This window comes from Ochlerotatus camptorhynchus, unplaced genomic scaffold (genome assembly GCF_037179485.1).
Source record: "Ochlerotatus camptorhynchus isolate MF236.1 unplaced genomic scaffold, CSIRO-AGI_Acam_v1.1 ptg000070l, whole genome shotgun sequence".
NCBI lineage: Eukaryota > Metazoa > Arthropoda > Insecta > Diptera > Culicidae > Ochlerotatus > Ochlerotatus camptorhynchus.
Genome location: NW_027040560.1, coordinates 7,846,792 through 7,874,775, shown reverse-complemented (window position 1 = coordinate 7,874,775; position 27,984 = coordinate 7,846,792). Strand labels below are relative to the sequence as shown.

At 40.6% G+C, this 27,984-nt stretch overlaps 2 protein-coding genes across 3 annotated transcripts; one reads left to right on the top strand and one right to left on the bottom strand.

Moving 5' to 3' along the window:
- The first annotated feature begins 1 nt into the window (after position 1).
- On the top strand, positions 2–24,837 carry LOC135697427 (uncharacterized). 2 transcript variants are annotated; one of them, XM_065217094.1, is made up of 7 exons: positions 2–197; positions 285–1,488; positions 22,848–22,975; positions 23,374–23,489; positions 23,556–23,844; positions 23,902–24,420; positions 24,481–24,837. In XM_065217094.1, exons 1-7 carry the CDS (start codon positions 35–37, stop codon positions 24,783–24,785), a joined length of 2,724 nt encoding a protein of 907 aa, XP_065073166.1. In that variant the 5' UTR covers positions 2–34; the 3' UTR covers positions 24,786–24,837. The 2 variants fall into 2 exon arrangements, with proteins under 2 accessions (XP_065073166.1, XP_065073165.1); XM_065217093.1 differs by having other exon boundaries at positions 23,556–24,420.
- On the bottom strand, positions 24,808–26,749 carry LOC135697479 (palmitoyltransferase ZDHHC16). Its single transcript, XM_065217227.1, has 6 exons — positions 26,547–26,749; positions 26,117–26,264; positions 25,854–26,045; positions 25,675–25,792; positions 25,398–25,609; positions 24,808–25,327 (listed from the first exon to the last, which is right to left on the bottom strand). The coding sequence occupies exons 1-6, from the start codon at positions 26,591–26,593 to the stop codon at positions 24,893–24,895; spliced, it is 1,152 nt and encodes a 383-aa protein (XP_065073299.1). The 5' UTR covers positions 26,594–26,749; the 3' UTR covers positions 24,808–24,892.
- Positions 26,750–27,984: the final 1,235 nt, after the last annotated feature.

The following is a 27,984-nucleotide window of genomic DNA, read 5'->3' as shown; positions in this document are numbered from 1 at the left end:
GTAGGAGAACGTCCGACAAACAGTTTAACTTACGATGCGCTCGTGTAAAGTGCACAATTGTGGTAGCTCCATTATCGCGTTGATAATTTGTGGCTTGGCGATCGATCCCGCGCTTGGTCGATTGCAGCCGGCAGAGAACGTGTTTCCCACCGACGTGAACAAGGCGCTGCTGCCAACTGTGCGCCAAGGGTTGAAAGGTACGCAATATTTAATCAACATGGTATTATTACGACTTGTGCAAGTGTCGGTTTAATGTTTTGTTTTGTTTTTTTTTTTTTTCTCAGATTGCCATCTCCGGTACCACAAATATGGCGACTATAACTTAATCTATCCGATCTACGGAGTTCCTGTGCGTTTGGGTGAATTTGCTCACATGGCAGCGGTCGGTTGGACGGGATCGGACGAAGCTGTTGATTTCAGCTGTGGCGGATCGCTAATAACAGCACGTCACGTACTGACCGGTGCTCACTGTGGCAGCCGGGATGGTGTTCCGCCGGATGTCGTTAGATTAGGTGTCATCCTTATCAATACCACCATCAACGATCCGAACAACGAATTCGCTCAACAATACAAAATTGCTTCCTTTAAGCGACACCCCGAGCATAAATTTTCATCCTATTACAATGACATTGCCATCATCACTCTGGAACGGGCGGTCACCATCAACGACGCAGTAACACCTGCCTGCCTGTGGAACCAAAATGAAGTGGACTTTCCACGTCTTGAAGCCGTCGGATTCGGCCAAACTTCTTACGCCGGTGATAAAACGCCAATTCTACTCAAAGTACAACTCTCCCCCGTATCGAACGAAGTGTGTAAAAATTACCACAATTCAAGTATTCGAAAACTTCGTTCAGGAATAGTCGAAGCTCAAATGTGTGCTTATGATAGCAAAATGGACACTTGTCTGGGCGATTCCGGTGGTCCACTACAGATTAAGCTCATGTCCAATCACCGATCAACGCCGTACGTTGTTGGGATCACCTCTTTCGGGATGTTTTGCGGAACGGAAGCACCGTCAGTTTATACCAGAGTGTCTTCCTACGTATCATGGATTGAAACGGAAACTGGGGAATCCTTCTCGCCGGATGTCTGCGCTGCACGGCACATTCGATTGCGAGAAGCAGATGAATCCATGGTGACCAATCGAGTGGGAGATCATGTTTTCATTGAACCCGAAAAGAGCTACATGGACATTGAAATAATGTCGAAGCATCGAGCCTATCTGGGGTATTCCCGGGGCAACAAAATAAGCTGGAACTGTGGTGGAGTGCTAATCAATGAAGATTATGTTTTGACGGTGGCGCATTGTGACAAGTTTGTGTACAATCAAACGCCGACCCATGTGAAGGTTGGAGATTTGGATATCCATAACGATAGCCCGGGGGCGCAGATCTTACGGATAGAACGATTCATCAAACATCCAAACTATATGGAGGGATTCCTGGAGAACGATATCGCACTGTTAAAGCTGGCTACGGACGTCAAGTGAGTACCTAGAAAATGTATTCATATAGTGAATTGGCAGGCGGGTTTGGAGTGAGGGTGCTGTCGATATATCGATTTGTTTTATTGCTTGCTATCGCGCTAATTGATCACAAACCTGTTGCGGTCATTAGACACTTTGATTTGAACGCTTAAGGTTCAATTTACTTTTAAGCGTTTTCTAAAAATTCAAAAGCAGTTTTTTTTCGACGCATCATTTCAGAATGTAAAAAGCTTGCGTCATTCTACTTCTTTTGCACAAAATGACGCAACCTTTTGGCAATCTGAAATGATTTATTCTAAAATGCATTAAAGTTAATTGAACCTGAAGTGAGTAATATTACCGAGAATACTTATGTTAGTAATGACCCTATCGTCTTCTGCCACTTCTTGTGCGCAAACGTGTCCCCATGGATGTTTACATTTGCGAAAGACTTAAGCTGGGCTTAGACTAGGCAAGTCAAATGATCAACTCAGTTGAATTCAATTGGCTTGAAAAGTTGAGTCTGGTTCAACTTTTTTCAATTCAAGTGAGTTGATCAAGTCAGTTGAATGGCATGGTTTACACGTTCAATTCGCGTTCAAGTCAGTTGAATTCAACTGACTTGATAAATTGACTTGCCCTGTCTAAACCCAGCTTTACAGTTTTTATTGATTTATTATCATTGCGCCGAAGGATATGTTGCTACCAAAAATCTTTCTTGTCTATAGTTAAAGTGTTAATGAGGTTACGTAATTTCTCACGTAGCATTAACGTGACGATTTTTTAGAGTGTAGCTAATTTATTTCGAGATTTAAATTAGGGAACGTTCTTTAATTATGTCACGCCCAAGGCTATTAACCATGGATAAAAGTGTCATTTTGATAGTTATTTTCCATGTTCTAAGAAGAGATGAACCAGCCTCTGGCTGAAAGTCTCGCTAATTAAGATAACCTAACCTAACCATGTTCTAAAATCCCTGTGTTATCGATCGACCGATTTTAGTGCAAAACCCAGTCACAGTTGTTAAAATCTAACTTCTTGTCTGATAGAAATAACCATGCTTGGAGAGCAGGATTAAGCCTAAAGTGCTAATAGCTATCATCACACTTAAAGAGAGCCTGAATTTATAAAGAGGCGACATCTTATCCATTTAACAGGTCTTCTGCTCGATTGGAATGACTTTTCCTATTACTTTGACAGATAATCGATTGTTCCAATTTTGACATGTCGTCTCTTTATAAATTCAGGCTCTTTAATCACACTGGTGAATTTGGACAAATCAAGCTGAACATTGCATAGGTCCTAAGTAACACTGATCGATTCTCTTTCGTTAATAACTTGAGCACATAACCGTTTCTAGATGAGTTTGTCGTATTAAAGGGTGATACGGTCAAAATTTGGTCAAGGGAAAACGCGTGTAAATCGGTGAAATCGTTTATTTAAAAAATCAAATTAAATTTCTTTTTCAAGTTCAATTAGTATAAAATTCAGGAAAAATATTCAGTTAGGCTTCCGCTTTTCCAAATCCGAATTGCCGGGCCTTACGCTTGACCCCTGCCATCAGATTTTGTACAGCCACCTTGTCCACCTTCTTCGCCGCAGAAAGCCAGTTTGCCTTGAACTGCTGCTCGCCCTTAGCAGTTTTTTTGGTCTTCTTTAGGTTCCGCTTGACAATAGCCCAGTATTTCTCAATTGGGCGGAGCTCTGGCGTGTTGGGAGGGTTCTTGTCCTTGGGAACCACCTGCACGTTGTTGGCGGCGTACCACTCCATGGCCTTTTTACCGTAATGGCAAGATGCCAAATCCGGCCAAAACAGTACGGAACAACCGTGTTTCTTCAGGAAAGGCAGCAGACGTTTATTCAAACACTCTTTCACGTAAATTTCTTGGTTGACAGTCCCGGAAGCTATGAAAATGCTGCTTTTCAAGCCACAGGTACAGATGGCTTGCCAAACCAGATATTTCTTTGCGAACTTTGACAGTTTCATGTGCTTGAAAACATCTGCTACCTTTCCCCTTCCTTTTGCCGTATAAAACTCCTGTCCCGGAAGCTGCTTGTAGTCGGCTTTGACGTAGGTTTCGTCGTCCATTACCACGCAGTCAAACTTCATCAGCATCGTCGTGTACAGCCTCTGGGATCGCGCTTTGGCCGTCGTATTTTGTTTATCATCGCGATTTGGAGTCATTACCTTCTTGTAAGTCGATAGTCCGGCTCGTTTTTTGGCTCGATGCACGGTTGTAGACGATACACCCAGCTTATTTGCGGCATCTCGGAGAGAGAGGTTAGGGTTTCGCTTGAAACTACCGGCAACTCTCTTTGTCGTCTCAGCAGCTTCCGGTTTTCGATTTCCCACCGATCCAGACTTCCTGGCTGTCGACAAACGTTCCCCAAACACTTTAATTACATTTGTAACGGTTGATTTGGCAACTTTTAGCGATTTTGCCAACTTTGCGTGCGAGTAGCTAGGATTTTCGCGATGCGCGAGCAAAATTTTGATACGCTGCTCTTCTTGCTTGGACGGCATTTTGACAACTGAAGAGTGAATTCCAAAATCAAAATAGGAGCAACATTCTACACACACACACCTTCAAAATGAGGGGTGTTCAGGTTTTTTAAATGCAAAATTGAAAGTAATACGTCAAGTTGATATTGACCAAATTTTGAACGTATCACCCTTTAGATGCTAGATTAAAGCTTCTTTTATCGATCTGTGTTATAAAAATACCTGGGAATGTCTTTACATGGCCGTGGGGATACAAAGAGAAAGTCGGCGAAGAGAATCTGTCAATGTTACTTAGGACCTAATGCAATGTTCAGCTTGAAATATATTTGACCAAAGTATAATGGCCAAATATATTTGACCAATTTTTGCTATGGCAAATATTTGACGTGTATTTGACATTTCAATTATTTGGCATTTTGTCAAATAGTTTGGCCTTTTATTATTGTTTGTCAAGCATGTTTGCTCAATACTATCAAATAATTTATTTGACACTCTGAAATTTCTTGAGGAGCAAACATCAGCAAATAACACTAGTTTACAGCATTTTTGAACTCGGTAAGGTGATGATCATTTCCAATGCAAAATCCTACGCTGAATTCAATGCCGTAGTCAGAAAAAATTAAAGTAGAGCCATTTCTGAGATATACAAAAATTTTGATTTTTTGAATTTTGGACAAAAGTACGATTACTAAAATGTCAATATCTTTGGAACTAGTGCACCAATTTTAAATCTTTTTTTATGAAAGTGAAGCTAAATAAATTTGCTATCGTTCACTAGAATATTATGTCTTAATTTAAAATTTAATTTTGAAGTCATTTAAAAATTTACAGCATTTTTTTTATTTTTTCTGCGAATTTTCCATAAAAATCTGGTTTTAATCAACATTTTTAATGGGATAAAAAGATTCAAAAAATCATTCCATAATTTATTCTTAAAGTCCATTCAAAACCGGAGAAAATGAGCCTTTAATTGATGAAATCGGTTGGAAATTGTCGAAGTTATGAGCATTTTTGTAAAACACTTAAAAATGTTGCTGAAATACAACAGCTTTAGAGTTCCTTTCCTAGGTGTCGTTGTAAGCATCCAAATAGCATGTAAAGTTTTCATGGGAGATTCTTTTCTCTACATATCAATTTGATTAAGGCATATCAGGATTTAAAACCGAGTTGATACAAAAGAAATTTATTTAAGTTTTATTAAAAATGATTGAGAATCGAATGACTTTGTCTTCGATGTTTTGAACTTGTTTCTCGAATCAGAAACCAACAATAGTCACCCATCATTGCTTCATCCCAAAACCCTTGGTAACGACGTTCCATCATCTTCATTTGTTGGTGAAAACGTTCGCCGTGCTCATCACTCTCGTCACCAAGATTTTCCGGGAAAAAATCCATGTGAGAATGTAGGAAATGTATCTTCAAAGACATATTCACACCTGTGTTCAGTGAAATAAAAGGATTTGAAATTAATTATATGTAACAAACACAATATTTTTGATTTATACCTATTTTCTCATAATTTTTGAGCAATTCATCTACGGCTTCCTCATAATCTGGGCTTCTGAAATTTCCTAAAAAGGTTGTGACAACACGCTGGAACGATTTCCACGCTTCTTCCTCATCTGGTGTCAAAACTGTATTGAATGCGGAATCATTGAGCAGTTTTTTGATCTGTGGGCCAACAAATACACCTTCCTTTATCTTTGCGTCAGATAAATTTGGAAATACTGATTTCAAGTACTGTAATGCCGGCCCTTCTTTTTGCAACGCTTTGACGAAATTTTTGAATAGCCCAAGTTTTATATGTAGTGGTGGAAGTATTATGCGTTCTTTTACCACAAGAGGATCATTTTTAACGTTGTCTTTACCAATTGTGAAATTATCTCGTTTTGGCCAATCTTTTCGGACGTAGTGTTCCTTACGAGCTCGACTGTCCCATTTACACAAAAAACACATATATTTTGTGTATCCCTGTTGCAATCCAGTCAACATGGCAACCACTTTAAGATCGGAAAAAATTTTCGAATTGTGTTGATTGTAATTTATCAAATTGAGCAATAGAGCCATTGATTCATACGTTTCCTTCATATTAACGGCATGAGCTAATGGAATAGAAGGTTTCTCATTCCCTTGATGCAGTAAGGGATGCACGGTTCGTCAAAGTCTCCAGGATCAATTTTAAAATAAAGCCTGTATGCAGTTTGCAACGAAGCAGTGAAATTGACCGATTTTGTAAATATATAGTTGCCACACACGTAACAAAACTTTTGAGGATCATTTTTACACTTGAATTCACGTTTTGTCGTATACATCGTTAAGCAATGTTAAAGAAAGAAAGCTGTCAAATTGAGTTGGTTGCGTTATACCCCGGACAGACTATGGCTTATATCATGTAATATAGGCTGGCTTGCAATGAGCACTCATACATCTAGTTTTCACTGGAAATCCTATATATGAGTGCTTATTGCAAGCCAGCCTATATTACATGATATAAGCCATAGTCTGTCCGGGGTATTAGGTTCTCGTCGAGCGGTCTCACAAACACTATTATATTGTTGAAAATATCCCATTTAATTTTGCGTGACAGCTGGTAGTGTTAGTGAAATGCACCGTATGCGTACACGTCCGCAGAAAGGCTTACTGGAAGTGGTGCATGAACCTAGGAGCGGGACAACGGCCAATCTTGGAACATTCAATTTCCATGATTTAACAAAAAAAATTCATAACTTCGACAATTTCCAACCGATTTCATCCATTAAAGGCTCATTTTCTCCAGTTTTTAATGGGCTTGAGAATAAATTATTGAATGATTTTTTGAATCTTTTTATCCCATTAAAAATGTTGATTAAAACAAGATTTTTATGGAAAATTCGCAGGAAAAATAAAAAAAAAATGCTGTAAATTTTTAAATGACTTCAAAATTTAATTTTTAGTTAAGACATAATATTCTAGTGAACGATAGCAAATTTATTTAGCTTCACTTTCATGAAAAAAGATTTAAATTGGTGCACTAGTTCCAAAGATATTGACATTTTAGTAATCGTACTTTTGTCCAAAATTCAAAAAATCAAAATTTTTGTATATTTCAAAAATGGCTCTACTTTAATTTTTTCTGACCACGGCATTGAATTCAGCGTAGGATTTTGCATTAGAAACGTTGGTCAACCACTAAAGTTCACACTTTTTATGTTGTTTTGTAAACTAGTGTAATTGTGCAATTACCGGTTCTCGAAAAAAAAAATCATATTTTTTTGTGTTGTGAGCATTTTGATGATGGCAGAAGACGTCGGTCCTACTTTCGACGATGTGGAGAGTGTTGGAGCTCTAAGGCCAAGTGGGACGTCGAAATGTGTACGAAGAATCCGGAAAAAGTGACGGCAGAGTGGAGCGAGGAAGCCACTTTAACCTTGATCGCAGCTGTTGAATCCCAGGATATCCTCTGGAATGCTGCGAACAAGGACTACAAAAACCGTACTCTCCGAAATACGGTATGGGAAGAAATTGCCAGCCGTCAGAGCCAGTCTTTCTCCGGCTGTAATCGTTTTCCGCATATACGTGTCCTGTTTTTGAATATGCGGAGCTACTAAATCCAACAAATAGTCAAAATCAGCAGCCGTCATTCTCACGAAGTTTCGGAACAAATGTTTGATGATCGCTTCTTAACTCATTCAAAAGGGTTCCATAAAATCCTTCAGTTTGCAGTTTCTTCAGCCACTCCTGGACCCAAACACTACGCACTTTTTTTCCGATTCGTTCTCCTCCATCAACAGATATGCTGCTCCCATAACTGTACAAACTCAGAATAATTCATTCTAGTTATTTTTTCTTCGATTTCAACTTCACAGCAACACAACAACAATCTGACTTTAGCTGCGAACGAATGACAAAGAGACAACTTAATATATAAATGCAAACAGTTTCAAACAATGTGATGACATGTCAAATATATTTGTTGACCGTTGATCAAAACACCTTATTTCATGTTTGGCCAAATAATGTTTGCTCAAATATTTGCGAAATGTTATCATAGTCTAATAGCATTGACAAGCAACTTTGCCAAATTGCATTATTTGGCAAAAGTTAACGAAGCAAATATTTGGCGTTTTGTCAAACAGTGTGATGTCAGCTTAAGAGAAGAGGAGACAAAAGGGGGACTTTTATGAACCAATTTTCTGTCAAACGCGAACCTGATTGGTCGGGCGAACGTATATAGAAACGCGAGAGTTTTTACAACAGGGAATCTATTTTCTTGTATTTTGAAAGCCGATTGCGTCGCCCATAATGAAATAGTTTTTACACGGTCGATTCCGCGAGAGAAGAAGAACACGTCACAGACAAAAAGAAGCCAGTTCTAGATAGAGCTGGAATTAGGGCCTAACAGCTTTTGTAAACAATGACTTCTATTGATGATTTCTAGAAATTCAAGGCTCGCCCACGCAAACCAACATCCTCATCAAGTAGGGAAAGACTTCTCCTATCCGATGGTAATGTTCTGGGTGGATTCTACCCAAATTTGGGTAGTTTTGAAATAGCGTGGCAGAGCCTAATCTGACAGGTGGCAGAAAAAGGGGAAAACGAGGTGACGAATCGAAATCTCATTACATTATTGCTCGGAATCGGCAAATTGATCGAGCAATTAAATTTGCTTTACATCATAGTATTTGCAGGTAATTAAATTGAAACGATTGCTTCTAAAACGAATTTGCTTTGCAGTTGAAGAAAAGTTATGTTTTAATAAACGAAAGTGTTCAAAATTTAGGAAAATATTAAAAACTTTGAGTCTGACAGGAGCTTGTTTTTTTGGTAGCTGCTGTCAGCATTTTCGATCTGAGGCTGATTTTTTCCCGAAAGATTGTGAAGTTCCAGTCGGTATCAGGTATGGTTATACATTGTAAATAGGGTGCAGTGTAATTGCAGTCGTTGCAAAACAAAGTTACAGGCAATTGCAGCTTCTGCTCAAACAAAGGTAGATTATATTGGGATCCCAAGTATGACCCCGGCGGACGTTGTAATAGCGGACAATTATAGTTTTTCACCGAGGGGTGCGACATATCTAAATCTTGATTTTAAATGGTCGAAAAAACTCCCACTAGCGAAGCAATCTACGAAAAACCTTTTTTCATCTCTTGCATCTAAATCCATCTACCCGCATCGCGGTCCACCTTTTTGCAGGAAAGCTTCAAAATCATAAATAAGTCGACAAATTTGCCAAGAAGTACTTAGTGTGGCAGGCGATCTGTGGGTACGGCCAATTCAGCAAGCTGTACATCCCAACAAACAATTTTAGCTGCAGATTAGCTTATGCAGCCAAAACTTGCTTTATGCAGCTAATTTTTGCCTGTAAAAGCTAAGCTGCAGCTAAAATTGTTTGTGGGGATAACGACCGGTCGACCGGCACCATCAACGGCCAACTAAATAAACAAGAATGCCTCCAGAAGCGCCTGCTGTCATTCTTCCGGTCCCACGAAAGTGACACTCTGTTTTGGCCGGATCTGACATCGTGCCATTACGCGAAACCGGTGATGTAAAGAGCCTGAATTTACAAAGAGACGACATGTCAGAATTGGAACAATCGATTGTCTGTCAAAGTCATAGGAAAAGTCATTCCAATCGAGCAGAAGACCTGTCAAATGGATAAGATGTCGCCTCTTTATAAATTCAGGCTCTTTACGGTGATGAAGTGGTACGAAGCCAACGATGTTGTTTTTGTGCCGAAGGAGGCAATAGAACAATTCTGGGCGATTATGAAGCTCCGGAAAACCGGGAGGGTCTTGAAAAACGACAAGGATTTGAAGGAAGAGTGGATGAAAGTGTGTAAGAAAGACGGCGTAAGTGTTGCACAGGATTTGATGGGTAGCATTAAGTCCAAGGTGCGGGCATTTAGCCTAGGAGAGGAGGTGAATAACCAACTTTGCTAAAACATAGCTAATATGTGTTTATTCATTCCCTGAGAGTTTCAAAAATGTCTGACCTAAAATGAATTTTCGGTGATCATTTTTGTCTGCTGCATTTTTTTTTCGAGTACAGTCTTAATTTTAGAGAGAGCATAAATAAGACCCAATTACCTCGAGATTTTAAAAGACAATATCTCAAAATAAAAGAGCTACTTCGGTAGAAAATCAATCGTTCACAAGACTGAAAAATATAGCCTTAAATAGACAGTAGATACTTTTTATTGTAATTTATTCTTTAGAAAATAATTGATTTAAGATCTTGTTATGCTAAAACTGTTCATTGTAAACCCTTAATAACACACTAAGATTTTGTTTTCGTTTTCGGTAAATTTTACCGAAATCAGAACAGCTGAACGTTCGGTAAAACTTTGACCTTCATTTTATTTTTTTTTTTGTAATTACTTTATTTGTACAGGCTCAATCGAATAAACTTTACAGAGCCGAGTTATCCTTTGCGTTATACATTGTTACTGTCTTATATTTAAAGTTAAAGGAACTGGACCGAGTACTCGCGGTCGTCTCGAGGTTAGTGGAGATTTACAATTTTTTGGATGGGAAAAGGGAAGAAGGAGGTTTTAAATGTGGTTTACGATATAACTATTTAATTAATCCTAAAGCATGAAATTATTTCTATTCATCTTGAAAACAAACATTGAAAAAAAAACTCCCCAGACGTACAAAACACAAACTAAACACAAGGTTAATCAAACTTACAATCTAAGGTTAATATCCTTAAAGTAAACATATATGAGTTTCATAAACTCCAGATCGCGTCTAGCCAAAATATCCCGAACTGGAACATTAGGTTGTCTACCTCGAGCCCGAAGGGAATCATAAAAATGTGATCTGACTCCACGATACTCCACACAAGACCAAAGGATGTGATCAGCGTCCTGGTAACCTTGTCCACATTCACAGAGATTGCTGTCTCCCAACCCCACACGGAACAAGTGAGCGTTTAGACAATAGTGATTGGACATGAGACGAGACATCACGCGTATGAAGTCTCGACTCAAGTCCAACCCTTTGAACCATGCAAACTTCGACACCTTAGGGATAATTGAATGTAGCCATCGTCCCAAGCTCCCTTCACTCCATTGATGTTGCCAGCTAACGAGCGACTGCTGACGATAAATAGAAAAAAAATCACTATAGGCGATCTGTCGATCATAAATGTCGCCTTCCATAGCGCCCACCTTCGCAAGTGAATCCGCCTTCTCATTGCCCAAAATTGAGCAATGCGAAGGGACCCACGCGAAGGTGATGATGAAAGAGCGCACGGATAAAGCACTAAGCAGTTCTCGTATTTTCAAGAGAAAATACGAGAAGTGCTTTACCGGCCTAATGGAACGGATAGCCTCGACAGAACTGAGACTATCCGTAAAAATAAAGTAGTGGTCTGGAAGAAGTGAAGCAATAGTTTCCAAAGTGTAGTGAATTGCTGCCAGTTCAGCCACATACACAGAACAAGGAGCTTCAAGTTTTCGAGAGGCGCTATGAAATTCATTAAATACACCAAAACCAGCGGACTCCTCTATTAGAGATCCATCTGTGAAAAACGTTCTTGCAGAATCAACATGGCCAAACTTTGCAGCGTATAATGACGGAGCAATCATAGGACGATGATGCTCTGGAATTCCGCGGATTTCCTGCGTCATAGATAAATCAAAATTCACTGAATTGCCGAAATCGGAGAAGACTACACGATTGGGAATATTTCTTGAAGGGCTGACATCCTGTGTTAAATATAGGTAGTACAAAGTCATAAAACATGTTTGAGGATTTAGCTCCAGAAGCTTCTCAAAATTTGCAATCACCAGTGGGTTCATTACTTCGCAACGGGTGAGGAGCCTCAGAGATAACTCTGAAAAACGGACGGATAGTGGCAACATGCCCGCCAGCACTTCGAGACTCATAGTATGAGTCGAGTGCATGCATCCTAACGCGATACGAAGACAACGATGATGTGCGTTTTAGCTGCCGACTGGAAGCAAAAACTGCCGTACTCTAAAACCGATAAAATCGTTGTCTGGTACAACGTCAGAAGATCTTGTGGATGGGCTCCCCACCACGTTCCGGTAATTGATCGAAGGAAATTGATCCTTAGTTGGCATTTTCTTCTCAGATACTCAATGTGGGATCTCCAGGTGCATTTGGAATCGAACCAGACCCCGAGATATTTAAAAGACATGGAATGAGTGATCGGTTTACCCAAAAGTTGAAGCTTTGGTTGTGCTGGGCTATGCTTCCTAGAAAAAACGACCAACTCAGTTTTCTCCGTGGAGAATTCGATACCTAGCTGAATAGCCCAAGTAGACAAATTGTCCAAGGTATCCTGTAAGGGTCCTTGCAGGTCAACCTCTTTTGGCCCTGTGATAGACACTACGCCATCATCTGCAAGTTGCCTCAACGTGCAAATGTCACTAAGACAATTGTCAATTTCTCTAACGTAGAAATTGTACAAAAGGGGGCTTAAACATGAGCCTTGGGGGAGACCCATGTAGCTAAATCGAAAAGCTGTAGAGTTTCCATGAGAAAAGCTCATATGTTTTTCTGACAGCAAATTGTACAAAAAATTATTCATTAATGGAGACAATCCACAAGCGAATGACCTTCATTTTAAAGGCTATTGAATTTGAAAATAATTTCAAAACATGTTCAACCTTGTTTAAATGATCAAATCTTGTCATTTTAGTGGAGATTTAGTTTCAAAGTAGCTGAAAAGCAATTGAATTGAATTGCGTAAATTTTACCGAACAGTTCAGCTGTTCAGATTTCGGTAAAAATTACCGAAGTCGGCGATAAATTCTAAGTGAGCAGGCCTCAAGAGAACAGAAAATCCATACCGTTTGTTTACAAGATCGCTCATACCACCCCAATAGGGTGGGTTTAATAGGGTTTAATTTCAGTTATAAAACGTTTTTTTTATCTTTTAAGTTTACTTTTAATATTCAATTTGTATTCATGATGTAAATATGGCTTGAAACTATCCATTTGGTTAAAATTAATTTTGTAGTGATGATTTTCTTAAGGTGGCTAAACTTCCAAGTGAGTTGTGAGATGAGTTTTAAGAGAATTCCAAGAGCTTCTCGAGAAGAATTTCATGAGAATTAAAAGGAAAATTCCAAGCAAATTTTCAGAAGAGTTCAGAAGAAGATGATGAAGAAGAAGCTAATTATGAGCAGAATTGTATGCCACTTCTGAGGAGAATTGAATGGAAACTATAAGAAGAATACAGGTTAATTTTAAACAGAATTATTTAAGGAAGCTTCAGTGAATTCTTTCGAAGCGAATCTTAGGAGAAATTCCTGTAATTTTTGGAGTGTTCTGAAATGTTGTATAGACATTTTCGAAGGTTTCTCGGAGAGAATCTCAAAATAATTTTAGAGAAACTCTGGAAATAATTCTGTGATGGGAAATGATTTTAATGGAAATTGGAGTACATTTCATAAAAATCCTGAAAAGAGTTTTTAACGCACATTTTCAAGATAGTCAAAACATCGAAAAGTCTTGATGAGTTCTTGATGAGAAACAAACGATTTTTTCCAAAATTTTTGGTAGTTTCCCGGTTGTGAGATATACATTTAAATTAAGCATATAACCGGATGCGATTGAGCGGAGGAGATCAATCGGTTAATTAGGTTATAATTTAGAAAGCTTCCTGACTCAAAACAATCGGGAATATGAAATGATATAATAGTGGTTTACTGCCTATAATCGCATATCAGTCCCATATTAATTTTCGACAATTTTAAGATAACAACGCTATCCACTATCAATTGGCATCTACTTTCATATTATGTGATAAAACAATGGGCTTTGATCATGAAAAATGTGAAAACAACATCAGGTCAGTTTGTCCTATCAAGCAAAACAATCGCATATCAGTCCCATCCTGAAATTCAATCGCCCATAGTTCAAGTTAAAGACCTGCTTATTGAATTGCCATATTTTTCGCTGATATAACATAACATGCAAGCTTCATTGCAAAAGATTTTAACTTGAAAAAATTATCAATTAATTTACTATTATTTATCAAATATTTACATGGAAATTGCACATCGCAACTTCGCCTGTCATTTTCTCAATGCCTACTTTTTCCATATGGGACTGATATAAGATTATAGGCAGTTTACCACCCATTGTAACACGGAAACAACCCAGTCAACATTTTGATCCGTATAGTTCCGGATCTTCACAGTGATATACTAACCAAACAAATCGTATAAGATGCGCAGATTTGCTGTATACGTTCCAAAGTGGAGGCCATATACATAAATACCAACAATCAATACGAAACTAACGATTTTAAATTGGCTCACCACTTTAGTAGCCTATTGGTCCCAAGCAAACGATTAACGTACCCTATTCTAGTTGAAATTCTATTACTACACTATGTTTGTTTTGATTCGCCATGAAAGTTTGACAGATAACATCAGGGGTGTGTGGATTCATGCAGAACATGCAGGGGTGAGTGAAATAGCTTGGGACTGCTTGGGACCGTTGTTCTGGTACTGAGTGAGCCAAAAATAATAATGATTTTCTTCGGGACCCAGTGGTCTTAGAGTTACCTCTATGTAAATACTGGCTTTCCAATAACGATTTTGCCGATTTCAATACAACAGAAATACGATCATCCATATAAATAAAACAAAAAAACTATTCCTGCAGCTAGTCTCCATACCTCTACCTTTGTATCCAGAAACCAGAACTAAATCCACTACACCATATAAGGACTTGTAAGTACAGAGGATTATAACAATGATAAATTATACGCTTCAAAAAGCCTACTTGGACTTGGAAAGATTTCGATGTTGATGAAAAGCATCAGATTATGTTAACGATTGGATCTTGAGTTGGCTTAGATTTCACGGCACCTTCCTCTTCATCCTATGACAGTCATATCTATTATTATACAAATAGTCGCATACTTTGATGACACGCAATAGAGCCATAGAGGTAACTCTAAGACTAAGAGGTCCCGAAATAACGCGCTCAACTTTTTGGCTCAGCTCTGGTACTCTCTTTGGTCCCAAGCTAATCGATTCACCCCTCGAAACATAGGAAAATCCACTAACCCCTCATTTTATCTGTCAAACTTTCATAGCTAATCAAAACAAACATTGTGTAGTACTAGAATTTCGACTAGAATAGTACGTTAATCGCTTGCTTGGGACCAATAGGCTAGTCGTTAGTTTCGTATTGATTGTTGATAGAGCGGTGTAACCATTAACGATCTTTTGATTTTGATCGTATTAGTTTTGCGTTAATTTCAACTTGAATTGCAACAGGATGGAATGCTCTTATAGTCTTATTGATCTTATCTTGAAGCAAACTCAAATGCTATCTAGTGTGCACATTCGTATGCTATCTTTGATTATCTGGGGAAGTGATGTACGAGTTAATTGACATTTAATTTTCATCAATTTGATTAAACATAATTTACGATCTAATCTGTAATAACAATTTCAGTTTCAAAAACCTTACAACTTCATCCGAGCTTATTTGTGATACGGTACGATACAAAAATGAATCATCGCTAATAGGTTAAAAATTTGCATTCTTTGCGACTTAACCTAAACATTATACGACGCATCTCATTCTTGTTTTCAATGTTGACTTTATCATTAGCATTTTAAGATTCTATTTGAACGCTGGTATACGACTTCTGGTTTTCTGGGTAAGGGCTCTCTTCTCTGTTTGTCTTGATCAAGCTTAATAACCTCTGATTGTCCTCAACATGTCGCTGTATGAAGGGCCAAAAACGGATTGGGTAGATCGTCTATACGCATCTACGGAACAATAAAGAATCTCCTTCCAGCTACTAGATCTGCCAATTGGTCAAAAAGACAAGCCCCCAAACAGGAAGATGCCCCAATGGGGAGAAGAGCCCGCCCTTTATCCACGAAATGTTATCAACAGGGAGTTGGCATTCCCACTCTCCCCGTCCAAATCGCTTCAATCGGGTGCCCTGTTGGACCGTCTCTTCCCTTTTATATAAACACTTAGAAATACCTAATCTTACACGAGACGGAATCCATCTTTGACATAAACGATGATACGTAAACAGACATGTAATGTAAAATTAAGTGCTCCGAGACTGAAAAACTTGAAAGTACATTTGATTGAGCTGAATTTTGCGTCTGTTTGGACTCAATTTTATGTCAAAATTGACGCTCGTATATGTTAGTCTCTGAGCACCTAAATATACATGAATGTTTCTAAGTGTTTATGTATTTCAATGTATATACGAGTTGATTGTTTTGATTATTGTCAATAATACTTACATTTCGATGAAGATCGTGATACTTATCATCACAGAAACCAATCTTGAATCGTAGACCATGTCCATCAACAATACACTCGTTCCGAGCCCCTTCTCATCATCTTCTTCTTCAGGTTCGCTCACCACCCGGAATGAAGGCTCGGTGTGGTTAGTAATATCAAACAGTGTTACATGCAAACGAAAAAGAGATACAACCGGGATTAGTTTTTTAAAGTAATAGTCATCTGAATACCCAATTAACCATATCTCAGTGACACTGTCTCACTCTGAACCTACATTAAAAGTTATTTTGTGATTATATGGTTACTTTGGTACTCACATGAAATGTTGTGCAAGTACCACAAGATCAAACAACGCCCAACTATGGACAGCTCAATGTTAATACCATTTACTCTTTGAATCAACGTACACCAATATGATAATCTTCTAAGAAACACCTAAGAATGTCAATTTTTACACAGTTGAGAGGTTTTTCGGTCGAACTTTAAAACGGTCGTTATTTATCACGCCACCACGAGTCAAAACCGAAGTGAAAATCAGTGAAGAGTAGTGGAAAAGCTTCGGGAATCGACGGAAGGTCGCCCTAAAGTGGAGGATTTTCATTTGGCACCGTCTGGCAAGTGAAAATCTTAGATAAAGTGTAGTGGAAAATTAGGCAAGCGCACAAAGACGCTACAGAAACAATAGCAATTGCCTGTTAACAGCCTCACGTTTCATTGACGTAAAAACTTGCATACAATATTTCACGCAAGTATATATATGAACTGACGGTTTACTCTCCATATTCATCGTCACCGTCGTCGTCGGGCTAATTCAATTAGAGCCGTATTTGTTCAGGGTGCTTAACATCGTTCTTGTCGGGCTAATTAATTAGCGCCGTAATTTTCCGGATGTACCGTTTCGCAAACTAATGACGAGAAGAAAGAACCACAACAAAAAACCACAGGAGGAGCGATTAAAAAGAAGACCACAACCAAGAAACACAGTGACGAAAACACCCCAAAACGAGCGAAAAATGAACAAAAACCCAACGCAAACAACAAAATCCTACAAAGGACAACCCGCCCCTCTCCGATGTACATCTCTGACTCCGAAAGGGAACCTCCAAACGGACACGGAGCCAAATGAAGAAACCGCCATCATCACCAACGTAGACATTTCGTCGGACGAACTGATGGATGAACACGAATCCAAAGAATGACACCACACCACGACTCAATCCTCGTCTATCACCAGCTAAACCAGCATAACTATCAACCGCCTCAATGGAGCACTCAACTATTCAGAGCGAAGAAACAACCGAATCTTCAGACGAGGATTCTACCTTTAACACCAACCAGACCAACTACAACGAAACACCCACCACAAACACCATCCACATCACAGATAAGGTCTCGGGCAGCCGGGGCCCTGTCAGTGCGGACGCCTTAAACCAACCGGGACTGACAGACAAACTCTGTCAATGAAATGAAAAACAATGCGACCAACCCCACTACACTTCAGTACAGGACTACGGATAAGGCCTCGGGTAGCCCCCCCCCCCCCCCCCCCAGTGCGGACGCTCAGGACCAACCGGAACTGGGGAACACCTCCCGATACTTGTTAGCGTTAATTTCCCTCTGGAATTCCCACCCCCCTCAAATAGGGGATTCTCCATCTGGGATTCCCAGAGACGAACCAGCCCAAGGCTAAAAGTCTCTTTAATAAAGAAAAAAAAAAAAAAAACCTAAGAATGTATAGAGATAAAGCTCAAAATACAGTTTTAACTTATGGTACTTTATAAACATCAAACTGTCCAACACACGGCGCCGGCACGGTAATGTGGGCCGTCAGAATGGTTCATCGGTTGCGTAGTGAAGTGCTTCTCAAACTGAAGCGATGCATTTCTCAATTTTTCAACGTTATCCTAACGTAAACTAAATATTATGACCCATATGCCCGTTCACGTCCGAAACCCATCCACCACACAAAATCAAATAAAAATGTTTCTGCATGACAAACACGTCCAGACATAAACGAGAATATGGGTGTATATCTTCACTGTATCAACTACGGGTAATCATCGAAAGTACTTGCATTTTACTCAGGCACTTTTGAGCAAACTGCAATCACTCTCTCATACTCGAAATGTGCCACGGTCAAATTGGCACAACGAAGCCCTATACGCTCTCTGACCGAAGCGCAGGGGCTCAAAACAACCGGTAAAAGCCCGGGAAATTGCAAGTACACCTAAAAGCCCGGGGTAGGGCAAGTGCACCAGTATTGGCCATAGGTGCCTATTTTGGCCACACCTCAGAAAACCGATTAAATTACAATATTCGTGCATTTTAAAATGAAACTATTATTTGCATTCCCTAGTTCACCTAATATGTAGCCCCATGCAAAGAAGTCGAGAGAATTCAAATCGGGTGAGGAGGCAGGCCACTCTTTCGACGAAACGAAATCCGGGAAATTGGCCTCACACCAAGCCTTGTAACTTTTGCCTGATGGGACGGTGCAGATTCTTGTTGGAAGCAGTATGGTGCATTCTTATAATGTTTTTGGACGAAGGGAAGCAAGTGGTTCTTCAAAACATTATCGATGTAATATTTACTGTTGATTTTAACGGTTCAATGAACAGCAATGGAACTTTCAATGTTTTGGAGAAACATTCCCAAATCATCACCCTGGAAACATTCTGGAACCTTTGAACAGCCAGTTTGTCACGAGAAATATCAGAAAGATATGCAGCATATACCCCATCATTTGGCTGGTTGTGGTGATCCTGTAGCAGGAACATTTTCTCATCCGAAACAGAATTTCGCAATCACCGTGCCGTTTGAGCAGTTTCCGACATCTTTCGACTCTAGCTATCTTTTGCTTTCCGGTCAAACCAGCACTCGCTGTTTTTTGCAAGCATTCAATCCGAGATCATCTTTCAAAATACTCCTGTTCGTTGGCTGCGATATTCCGAGCTCTTTGGCCATCTTACGTCCAGACTTACAAGGACTCCGCCGAATCCGCTCTCTCAATTGTTTGATAACTTCCGGAGTCCTGACACTGCGTTTTCGGCCAGGGTCTGGGAGGGATTTTCCACGAGCCGGTTTCCTTGTACCGTTTAATGGTGTGAAAGATGAATCTTTCGTTTATTCCGAGTGGCTTCAGCGTCTTCAAAATAGAACACGGTCTTTTTTTTTTTTTCCTTGGGTTTGTTTTTTCCGTCGATCTTGTTTTCCGTGCTGAGCACCAATGCTACCGACGTGCCAGGAAGGCAGCTCCCACACCTGGACCCTACCTATCGACCCATCAACTTATGAACCGGGGACCAACGGCTTTACTTCTCATCCGAAGGAAGGCGTGATCAGATATGTTATGCCTCAGAACATCCCAGCGGCGCCGACTGGGATTGAACCCAGGCCTGCTGGGGTGAGAGGTAATCACGCTTACCACTACACCACCGGCGCCGTTTGAACACGGTCTATGATGCTTCAAAAACAGGCTTATCACGAGTTCCCTTTTCGCGTCCATGATTATCACGAGTATCAAACGAATGAAAATTCAAAACAAACTTGCATGCCGTGTTGACATTTGAACACACTCTAAAAGAAAAAAATATGCAGATATGTATGTGATTAACCCATTTGATCCTACAATTGCTTAAAAAACACTGACAGGAATTACCTTTCACCCTGTAGTTCATGATTTTAACTCGGATAATTCATGATTTCGGGAATCTTGGGTGCGTTACGCAAACATAGCTCATGATGTGATGAATATTATTCATGGTGTATTTTCATAACATGAAAATACGCTATGCTCATTTCGGAGATTGGATTTGTTCCCGTGTAGTGGTAAGCGTGACTGCTTTCTCACCCCAATGGGTCTGGGTTCAATCCCAGCCGAGGTCGGTGGGATTTTTCTGAGGCATACTTAGCTTCCTTCGGAAGGGAAGTAAAGCCGTTGGTCCCGGCCCATGTGTGTTGAACGGGTGCGATAACCTACGCAGGTGTGGAAGCTGCCTTTCTGCACATTCGATTGCCGTCAATGGATGGTAATCGATGAGCTTGAGCTTGATTGACCGCCCACGGTTGCTACTCTGTTACTGCCAGATCAGCTGTAATTACACAGAGAACCAATAGACGATGCTTGGGACTAGCAATCATCCTCAATGTGTAAAAACTGGTGGTCTTAAATTAGGCAATACCAGCGCCGGCCGCGCCCGAACACAGGTCAAGAAAGGAATGGGAAGGATTGTGTTGACATGACACTCGCTTTGATGGAAGCCGAGAACACCTCTGCACTTCCACGAGGAATCACTGGGATGTTGGATAAGAGGGTTGGGTTTGCAGCAGGGTTCGTTTTGGTAAACGATAAGCTGAATTGATGTCCTAACGATCATATAACGCGAAGGAGCTTGGGACTAAACCCACGGTCTTCTGCTCAGTAAGCAAAAACGTTTGCCACTAGGCAGACGAGCACCTTTTTAATCACCGAGTTGCTGTTATTACCATGTAGTCATATTAACAAATAAAACGGTTGACGAATCTTGAATGTGGATGGGCCTGAGATTAGACTCATGATGTTCTGCTCTAAGGCCACCGAGCCCCTCATATCACATAATACCGTTACACAAATTTGTGTATCCATTCAAACCCGGAACCAACGACAACAACGAGTTTCGCAAAATACACGATACACAAGCGATTTTACCATAAATATCTTTGATATGTAAGGACATGGGACCGCGTTTTTCTGCTCAGTAAGGAGGCCACTGTAACCGACGATCTTTCAAATCCGAAAACTAAAAACTACGAAAAAGTACTTAGGTCTTCATTAAGTTCCACTTTCACGTTTAATGACAGGGTCCTATCCAGGATTACATCTGAAAAATCCAAATCTGGCCAACGCCCACCCTAAACCTAAATCTGTTCTAATCCACCTGAAATGACTAACGAATGGAAGACTTTGAGTACCCAGCCATGCAATAGTCTCATTCCGTGCCTTATGGCAACTTGATGATTCTATTGCGCTCATCTTTTGGCACCACCCAGGGGAGACTTGGTCCTGTACCCAATGCTTAACTTATCTCCATTCCACTCAGCTACTCGCAATTTATTGCGATATAGTGGGCGGAATATTATTATATGAGACAATTCAATGCAGACGTCTTTCCAAATTTAGCAGATCGACAGGTAATCGGTGAGTTACCACGATAGTTGCTATTCAACAACTCGACAACGTCCCATCGTCAACGCCTGCTATGAGAGTTTCCCATTGCAGACGCCAACGAAATGACGTCATCGAGCTATCGATCAACTACCCTGGTTATCGCCTGGTACCTTATAGCACGATGCTAGGAGGCGAACCGGAAGAATCGATGAGCTACCTCTCCCCCCGTCAATGGATGGTAATCGATGTCTGTCGAAGATTGTCAGTAGATTGCGGAACAGAGACCGACGTTAATTAAATAAAGGAAACCATGATTTCAACATTTCCTGCTCCGTAGTGACAACTTTAGGATGCTTACGGAGTTCGTGCTTTATAGCCCAGTATCTTTCGATTGGTCGCAACTCCGGTGTGTTTAGGGGATTGAGATCCCATTCATCTTGTACCACTCCAGAACGTCCTTGGAATAGTGACAAGAGGCTAGATCCGGCCAAAAAATGGTAGGAACGTCCTTTCTTCAGGTACTCAGTCATGTAGACTTGGTCATTTTTGTGTGATTTGAGAAACGGAAGCAGTCCTTTCTTCAGGTACTCTCAGTCATGTAGACTTGGTAATTTACGGTTGTAGTTGTTACGAAAGGCTTGCTCCGTTTTCCGCACGAAAAAATGGCCTGCAAAATCATGAATTTCTTAGGGAACTTCGACAACTTGCTGTTCTCCTGAGGGACTCTGAAACATCGGTACTGGTTTCCCAGAATTTGTTTGAAATCCACTTTTACGTATGTTTCATCGTCCATGATACAGCAGTGTCGTTTTTGTCTACATTTGTGTGTCCTGCTCGTTTCTTGACTTTCTGCACGATACTTTTTGTCAGGTGCAATTTTTTCGCGACATCCCGAACGGAATAGTTGGGCTTCCGTTTGAAGGCTGCAACTACTCGCTTGTGATCTTCAACGCAGTACGAAACATTTTTTCTTGCACTCACTTGCGTTCGATCGATAGTTACACGTTCTTCGAAACGTTTTATGACACGATAAACAGTAGATTGTTGTTGTTGTTGGCTCGATGCGAAAGATGTGGATTGTTGAGGTGAGTGTGCAAAATTTTCTTGCTCACGCGCTGTTCCTCCTATTCCATTTTGAAAACTACTAGAAATGTCACAATGAAACTCACGCAGTGTAAACAATACACCCTGAGGCCATCTCACCCAAAATTTCATTAAAATTAACCCGAACGGCAAAATGTTACAGCTTTTTGAAAGTGATGCAATTTAACAGTGGACACCCTTTACTCGAGTACAACAGTCGGTATTAAAAGATAATCCGAGTTGAGAATGCACGGTTTCTTATTGCTGATATTTATAAGGTTCATTAGTAAGCACCATGCGTTTCCATTAGCAATGCATTGTAAGTAATCCGTTATCATGAGCACCTGGATATATCTGCTTATGCTGCAATAAATTTGACAAAACCGATTTCGTTCATATTTACAGAATTGGCCCGGACGCGCTGCCAGCCTGTTTGGTAGATAACGAGCTCACCATGCCCATGTACGAAATGGCGGGCCTGGGACCGTACAATTTGAACAACTTTCTACGCGATAACGAAGCCATTTCCAATAGTAAGTGCTCCATCGAACCGGTGACGGATCGCTCTTTTGCAATGCTAATGTAAAATTCAGTTGAATTTTCAGTTAACCCACCGTAAAACATTTATTTCCCTATCAACATGCTAAATGTCCGCACCGTAGAGCCACACTTATTGTTTTCACTGAAGGTTCACTCGAGAGCGCTCTCAAATGCACCTTCACTGACAACACCGAGTGTGGCTAAGCCGTGCGGAAATTTTGAGGATTAATAGCAGTTTTAAGATGGGATAACTGAAAAGTCAACTGGATTTAACGCAAGCATTCTATATTAAAAAGTAATGAAAGTCCCAAAAGAGCGATCCATCCCTGCGTCGAACCATCATTCTTTTGAGTTGACTTTTTGATGTCATAACGGCATCCATTGCAAACAGACAAAACTCTTGTGCTGACCCGGATGCGAGTCGATCCAACGTCCTGCAAACGAATGAACAGCCCGTACGTGATGTGTGCGCAAAACAACAAATTTCTGGTTCCACAAACGTGTAGAGTGAGATTTCCACGCTACTGTCTTAGCCCAATTTGGTATTCATGCTATTTTATTGTTTTCGAACAGGTAGAGCACGGTGGTCCACTGGAGCGCGAAACTTGGCACTATGACCGGTACTACACTTACGTCTTCGGCCTAACGGCAGCCGGGGAGAATTGCGGCTTCGGTAAAGAGGCGTACTTCGTGCGAACATCGGCCCACATCAAGTGGATCGAATCGATTGTACTGGGAAAGCAACAACAACCTCAGAACCGACGTTTTCGACGTCAGATTGTCTTCCCGGATGACGATTATTTCTCGTCGAGCTCGTACAGCATGCTGGGAGTACCCTGTAGGACGGCTCAAAATTCCGCAGGTGTTTGTCAGCATTACAGAAACTGTCCGAATGTTAATATGTCAGCACTTCTTCTAGTAAAATTTTGCCGCCACGGTTTGGATCCGATCGTTTGCTGTGAGAAGCCGGCCGAAGAGGAAAAGTTCAGCATGAAGAAGTGCGTCAGCTACTGGAAACAATACAAGCGACGAGAGGACGACGAATATGAAAGCATTCCTTCGGAAGGGCGACCCGTTCAGGAGGGAGAATATCCACACGTGGCTCTTGTCGGCATCCAACAGAATGGACGGTCCTACTGGAGTTGCATTGGAGTCCTCGTTAGCGATAGGTTCGTTCTATCCAGTGCCGACTGCGTCAAATCTCGTAGGCAGAATGTTGTGCGCCTGGGGGCTGTCGAACTGGAAAAGGGTACTCAGGATATTTCCGTTGAGCAAATTACCTTTAATCCGGGATACAACACTGCGGCATCGAAGGGAAATTTAGCATTACTCAAGTTAGCATCTAGGGCCATTTTCAGCGACAGAGTTCTTCCGGCTTGCTTGTGGCCGAACCACTCCTCCGTTCCCTTGAAGCTCTATACCTTAGGACTTGATGATGGTATGTTAAATTGTTGCTAATAAAATAACCGAAGAATTACTGAATAATTATTCCTCGCAGATCACGTCATCGTCCGTCCACGTGTGGCTCGATACAACCAAGACTGTCGTAAATTTTATCAGCTCACAAATCTCGTCGACGAGGAACAATTTTGTGCTGAAAACTACTACTTCACCAACAATTCGTGTCAGGATAGGAACGGAGATCCATTGGAAGGAATTATTTCAACCGGAGACATCAAAATTTCCATCGTCGTTGGACTTTCCTCGTACAACGTGGGCTGCCCCGGAGAATCCGACTCCATTACAATCTACGCAAGGCTTTCGGCATACAACAGTTGGATTCGTTCGATTGTAGAATCATAATTTATTTAATCGCAGTTTTGAGAAAGAAATGCAACATACCCTTTCAAGTGGAAGTAGGACTAGTAGGTATACACTGGAATTACATTAATATCACACCCTAGAGTAGACTACGGCCATTCATCGTCTCCGCCGATTGCTATGAAATCGTTGACAGTTAGCCAGGTGAGACCATTACCTTCAGGTTTGTGACCTGATGGGAGCAGAATGTGCCGCCACCAAGTTCGTTTACGAACCAATCCCAGGAAAAGTCTCCAGTTTCGCCTAGCACCAAAATCGTACGGATTTTGATAGGTTTTTCCAAGCGCAGAGAGTCGTTTCGTTTCTGATTTGTTGATGTGTGCTTCAATACTGGATTCTCCCCGTGTGATCAGGGAACTATGCCATGAGGTAAGAGCTCCCAAGGCGAATAGCGTAGCCACATTAATTAGAGCCATAAAAATAATTGCTCGATGTTTCGCTGCATTGCTACTGTACTCCTGCGGGACGGGTAGATCGTGCTGCGCAGGAGCTAGTCCATCGTCCACGTAATCGTTCATCTCAGTCTTTAATAGCAAAAGTGGATTTTTTCAGAGATTAATTCATAAACGTCAACGATGATGATCTTATACAAACCACAGGAATTATATGCCCGGACAAATTGAAGCGAACCGGATGCCCATGCAGTGGCTCTACCTCGTTCCAGCCTTCCCCGTCTCCCACGATTAATACATTGTACCCGAGTTCGAAACCGAAGGCAATAATGAACAATACTCCCACCGTTGTGTAGAGCATGTAAAGGAAAAAGTACCGATGATTTCCATAACCCACGCAATTATTGAGCCAAGCTAAAACAGAAATGATCTGTGGTCAAAACTAACACAACCAACAGTTACTGAAACATTCTACTAACGACAATGATGGTCCATCTTCAGAACACACCGGTTGCACACCGAACAGTGATGGGTCCGCGGAGGCTTTGGAGCGATACATTTCTTACAGATACTCACAGCCTCGACTATCAGTTCCTTCTACATTCCAAATCATAGATTATTCCCCCACCCTACCGAGAACAGAAAATCGCACACTTACCTCCGGCGGATACCCTGGAGATGTTACTGTCGCTTTGTAGAAATTATAAGCCACATTCGCCAGCAACCAGTTGCCCACGATCAGCAGGAAGTATGTCGTGTTTGGACTCTTGTTCCACCAGTAAGGTAAGCCGATCCAGTAGCAAATGATGACAACGGCGGCCGTCAGGCAAACCACGGCGAATACAAAGAACTGCAAATAGATATTAGAACTTCATTTAATTCATACAAAAACTAAACTCAATACGAGCTTCGAATTCGAACCGGCCCTAGTAGATGGGTAAAGTTGTCCACGAACCAAAAGATCGGTTCCAGGCAAACGTCCGACGCGTAGGACTGACTCATATGGTGATTGTATGTTAGTGAGCGGATACATTGCAGGGAGTAGTGATATCGGAAGCGAATGCAATTTCTGCCAGGGGGAAATAAGACTTATTAGATCATCACAGCTTCAATAAATAACTCCGTTGGCTTCATGCAACTCGGGCACAACTCATAAATGTGACCGTTTGTTTACCGGTTGAAATCAAGCAAACCGCTTTGATACATCTCATTTTTAAAAGCTTGCTCTAGATTGACAAAACATCACAATTCAGTCATAAAATCTCCATAAAAAAAATATCAAAAATCAAGTAAAACTTCCCACTAATTTTATTTTGAGTTGTGTCCCTATTGCATGAAACCGATGACTTACGCTAGTTTCTTTGGGAACTCTCTCAGACGCCACTGAATGCGACTCATTTTCGCTGACTCGATGACCTAATGGTTTCACTCGCAGTATCTAGATCAAAATGTTATGCCAATGAATTTGGATTATAATAAGAAAACATCACATATCTCTATTGTTTCACTTAAATATTCCATTTTAAATTTTCTGAATAATCTAAAGATGCTTTTTCCACCGCGGTTTACACATCTTTATTTACCTTTGCGCACGCACGCAGCGCTGTCAAACTGAGGACTCTTCAATAATTGTGTAACGTTACTAGCCGTTCTCGGATGGAGGAATAATAAAGTAGGGGATTGTGGGGCAAGATGGCATTCCTGAGATGTTTTTTGATAGAATTTTCTTCCTATATGAAAACTCCTTCAAAACTCCTCTCGAAAATCCAGATGCTGCCAACGGAAGTTCCCAGAGACTTTCGATGAAGTTTTCACGCATTATCGGTGAAAGAAGTTTTGGACGATACCAGTGAAGAGATTGGATGGTGCAGACGGAAGTTCCAGGGAATATCGATGGCGTTTTCTCACCCCTAATAAACAAATACAATAAACGAACGATAACCCAAAATGTCGAACTTTTCCACATATGGTTTGGATGATACCCCAAACACGTCGTTAAGCAAAATAACCATACACATTTTATTAGGGACGTTATCGATGGACGAGGTTCTGTGTGATTTCGGTGATTTTGGAAGCTGCCAGCGGGAGTTTCTGGAAGTGAAAACGGATTTTTCTAGCTTTCTAGGTGGAGGAGGTTCTGGATCATTTCGAAGACTGCCAACGAAGGTACTACACACAAAGAAAAATCGTTGCTAAAATTAAAAAAATCATTGATAGAATTAAAAGTTCACATTGGTTCTTTTTGGTAGAAAGCGGTTGACTTTCAAAACAAAAGTCAGCCAACTGTTAAATCAAAAATTGTTCGCTCTGTACTTTTAAAAGTTAAAGCTTTCAAAATAAATTGTATTACTGTCAAATTAAAAACACGGTAGTGATAGAATTAAAATCAGGTTCTTTTCAATTCAAGACGAAGTTTTGGTTTGAAAATGTGATATAGTTAAAACGATAAGTAACATTTTGAAATAAAAAATACACATTTTCACCGTAATAATATCTTTATTCATTTTAAATTCTAAATAATATTTAATTTAAGGTTTTCAGATATTAGAAAAATAGATTAAAATACATTTATTATCCATTTCCTTTACAAGCGTTATGCAATGAGATTCACGAAGAGGCACAATCCCGTCAAGTAAAGGTCGCGTGAAGGAACACAAAATCCGGACACTGGCAAGGCAAGCTTGATATTGTTTACCATTTCGCAATCTGTAAATCCTATGCCACAGCTTCATAAAGTACCAACTGGTGACGGGTTTTACGGGCAGCGGGTTCTCGTCCTTCTCCCGATC

Excerpts from the sequence above, each read along its gene's own strand:
- LOC135697427 (XM_065217093.1), top strand. The coding sequence starts at position 35 with ATGCGCTCGTGTAAAGTGCACAATTGTGGTAGCTCCATTATCGCGTTG. Across the intron at positions 198-284 it reads TGTGCGCCAAGGGTTGAAAG|ATTGCCATCTCCGGTACCAC; the intron begins GTACGCAATATT and ends TTTTTTTCTCAG. Across the intron at positions 23,490-23,555 it reads TGGTTCCACAAACGTGTAGA|GTAGAGCACGGTGGTCCACT; the intron begins GTGAGATTTCCA and ends GTTTTCGAACAG.
- LOC135697479 (XM_065217227.1), bottom strand. The coding sequence starts at position 26,593 with ATGAGTCGCATTCAGTGGCGTCTGAGAGAGTTCCCAAAGAAACTAGC. Across the intron at positions 25,793-25,853 it reads CTCCAGGGTATCCGCCGGAG|AAGGAACTGATAGTCGAGGC; the intron begins GTAAGTGTGCGA and ends TTTGGAATGTAG. Across the intron at positions 25,328-25,397 it reads CCGGGCATATAATTCCTGTG|ACTGAGATGAACGATTACGT; the intron begins GTTTGTATAAGA and ends TTGCTATTAAAG.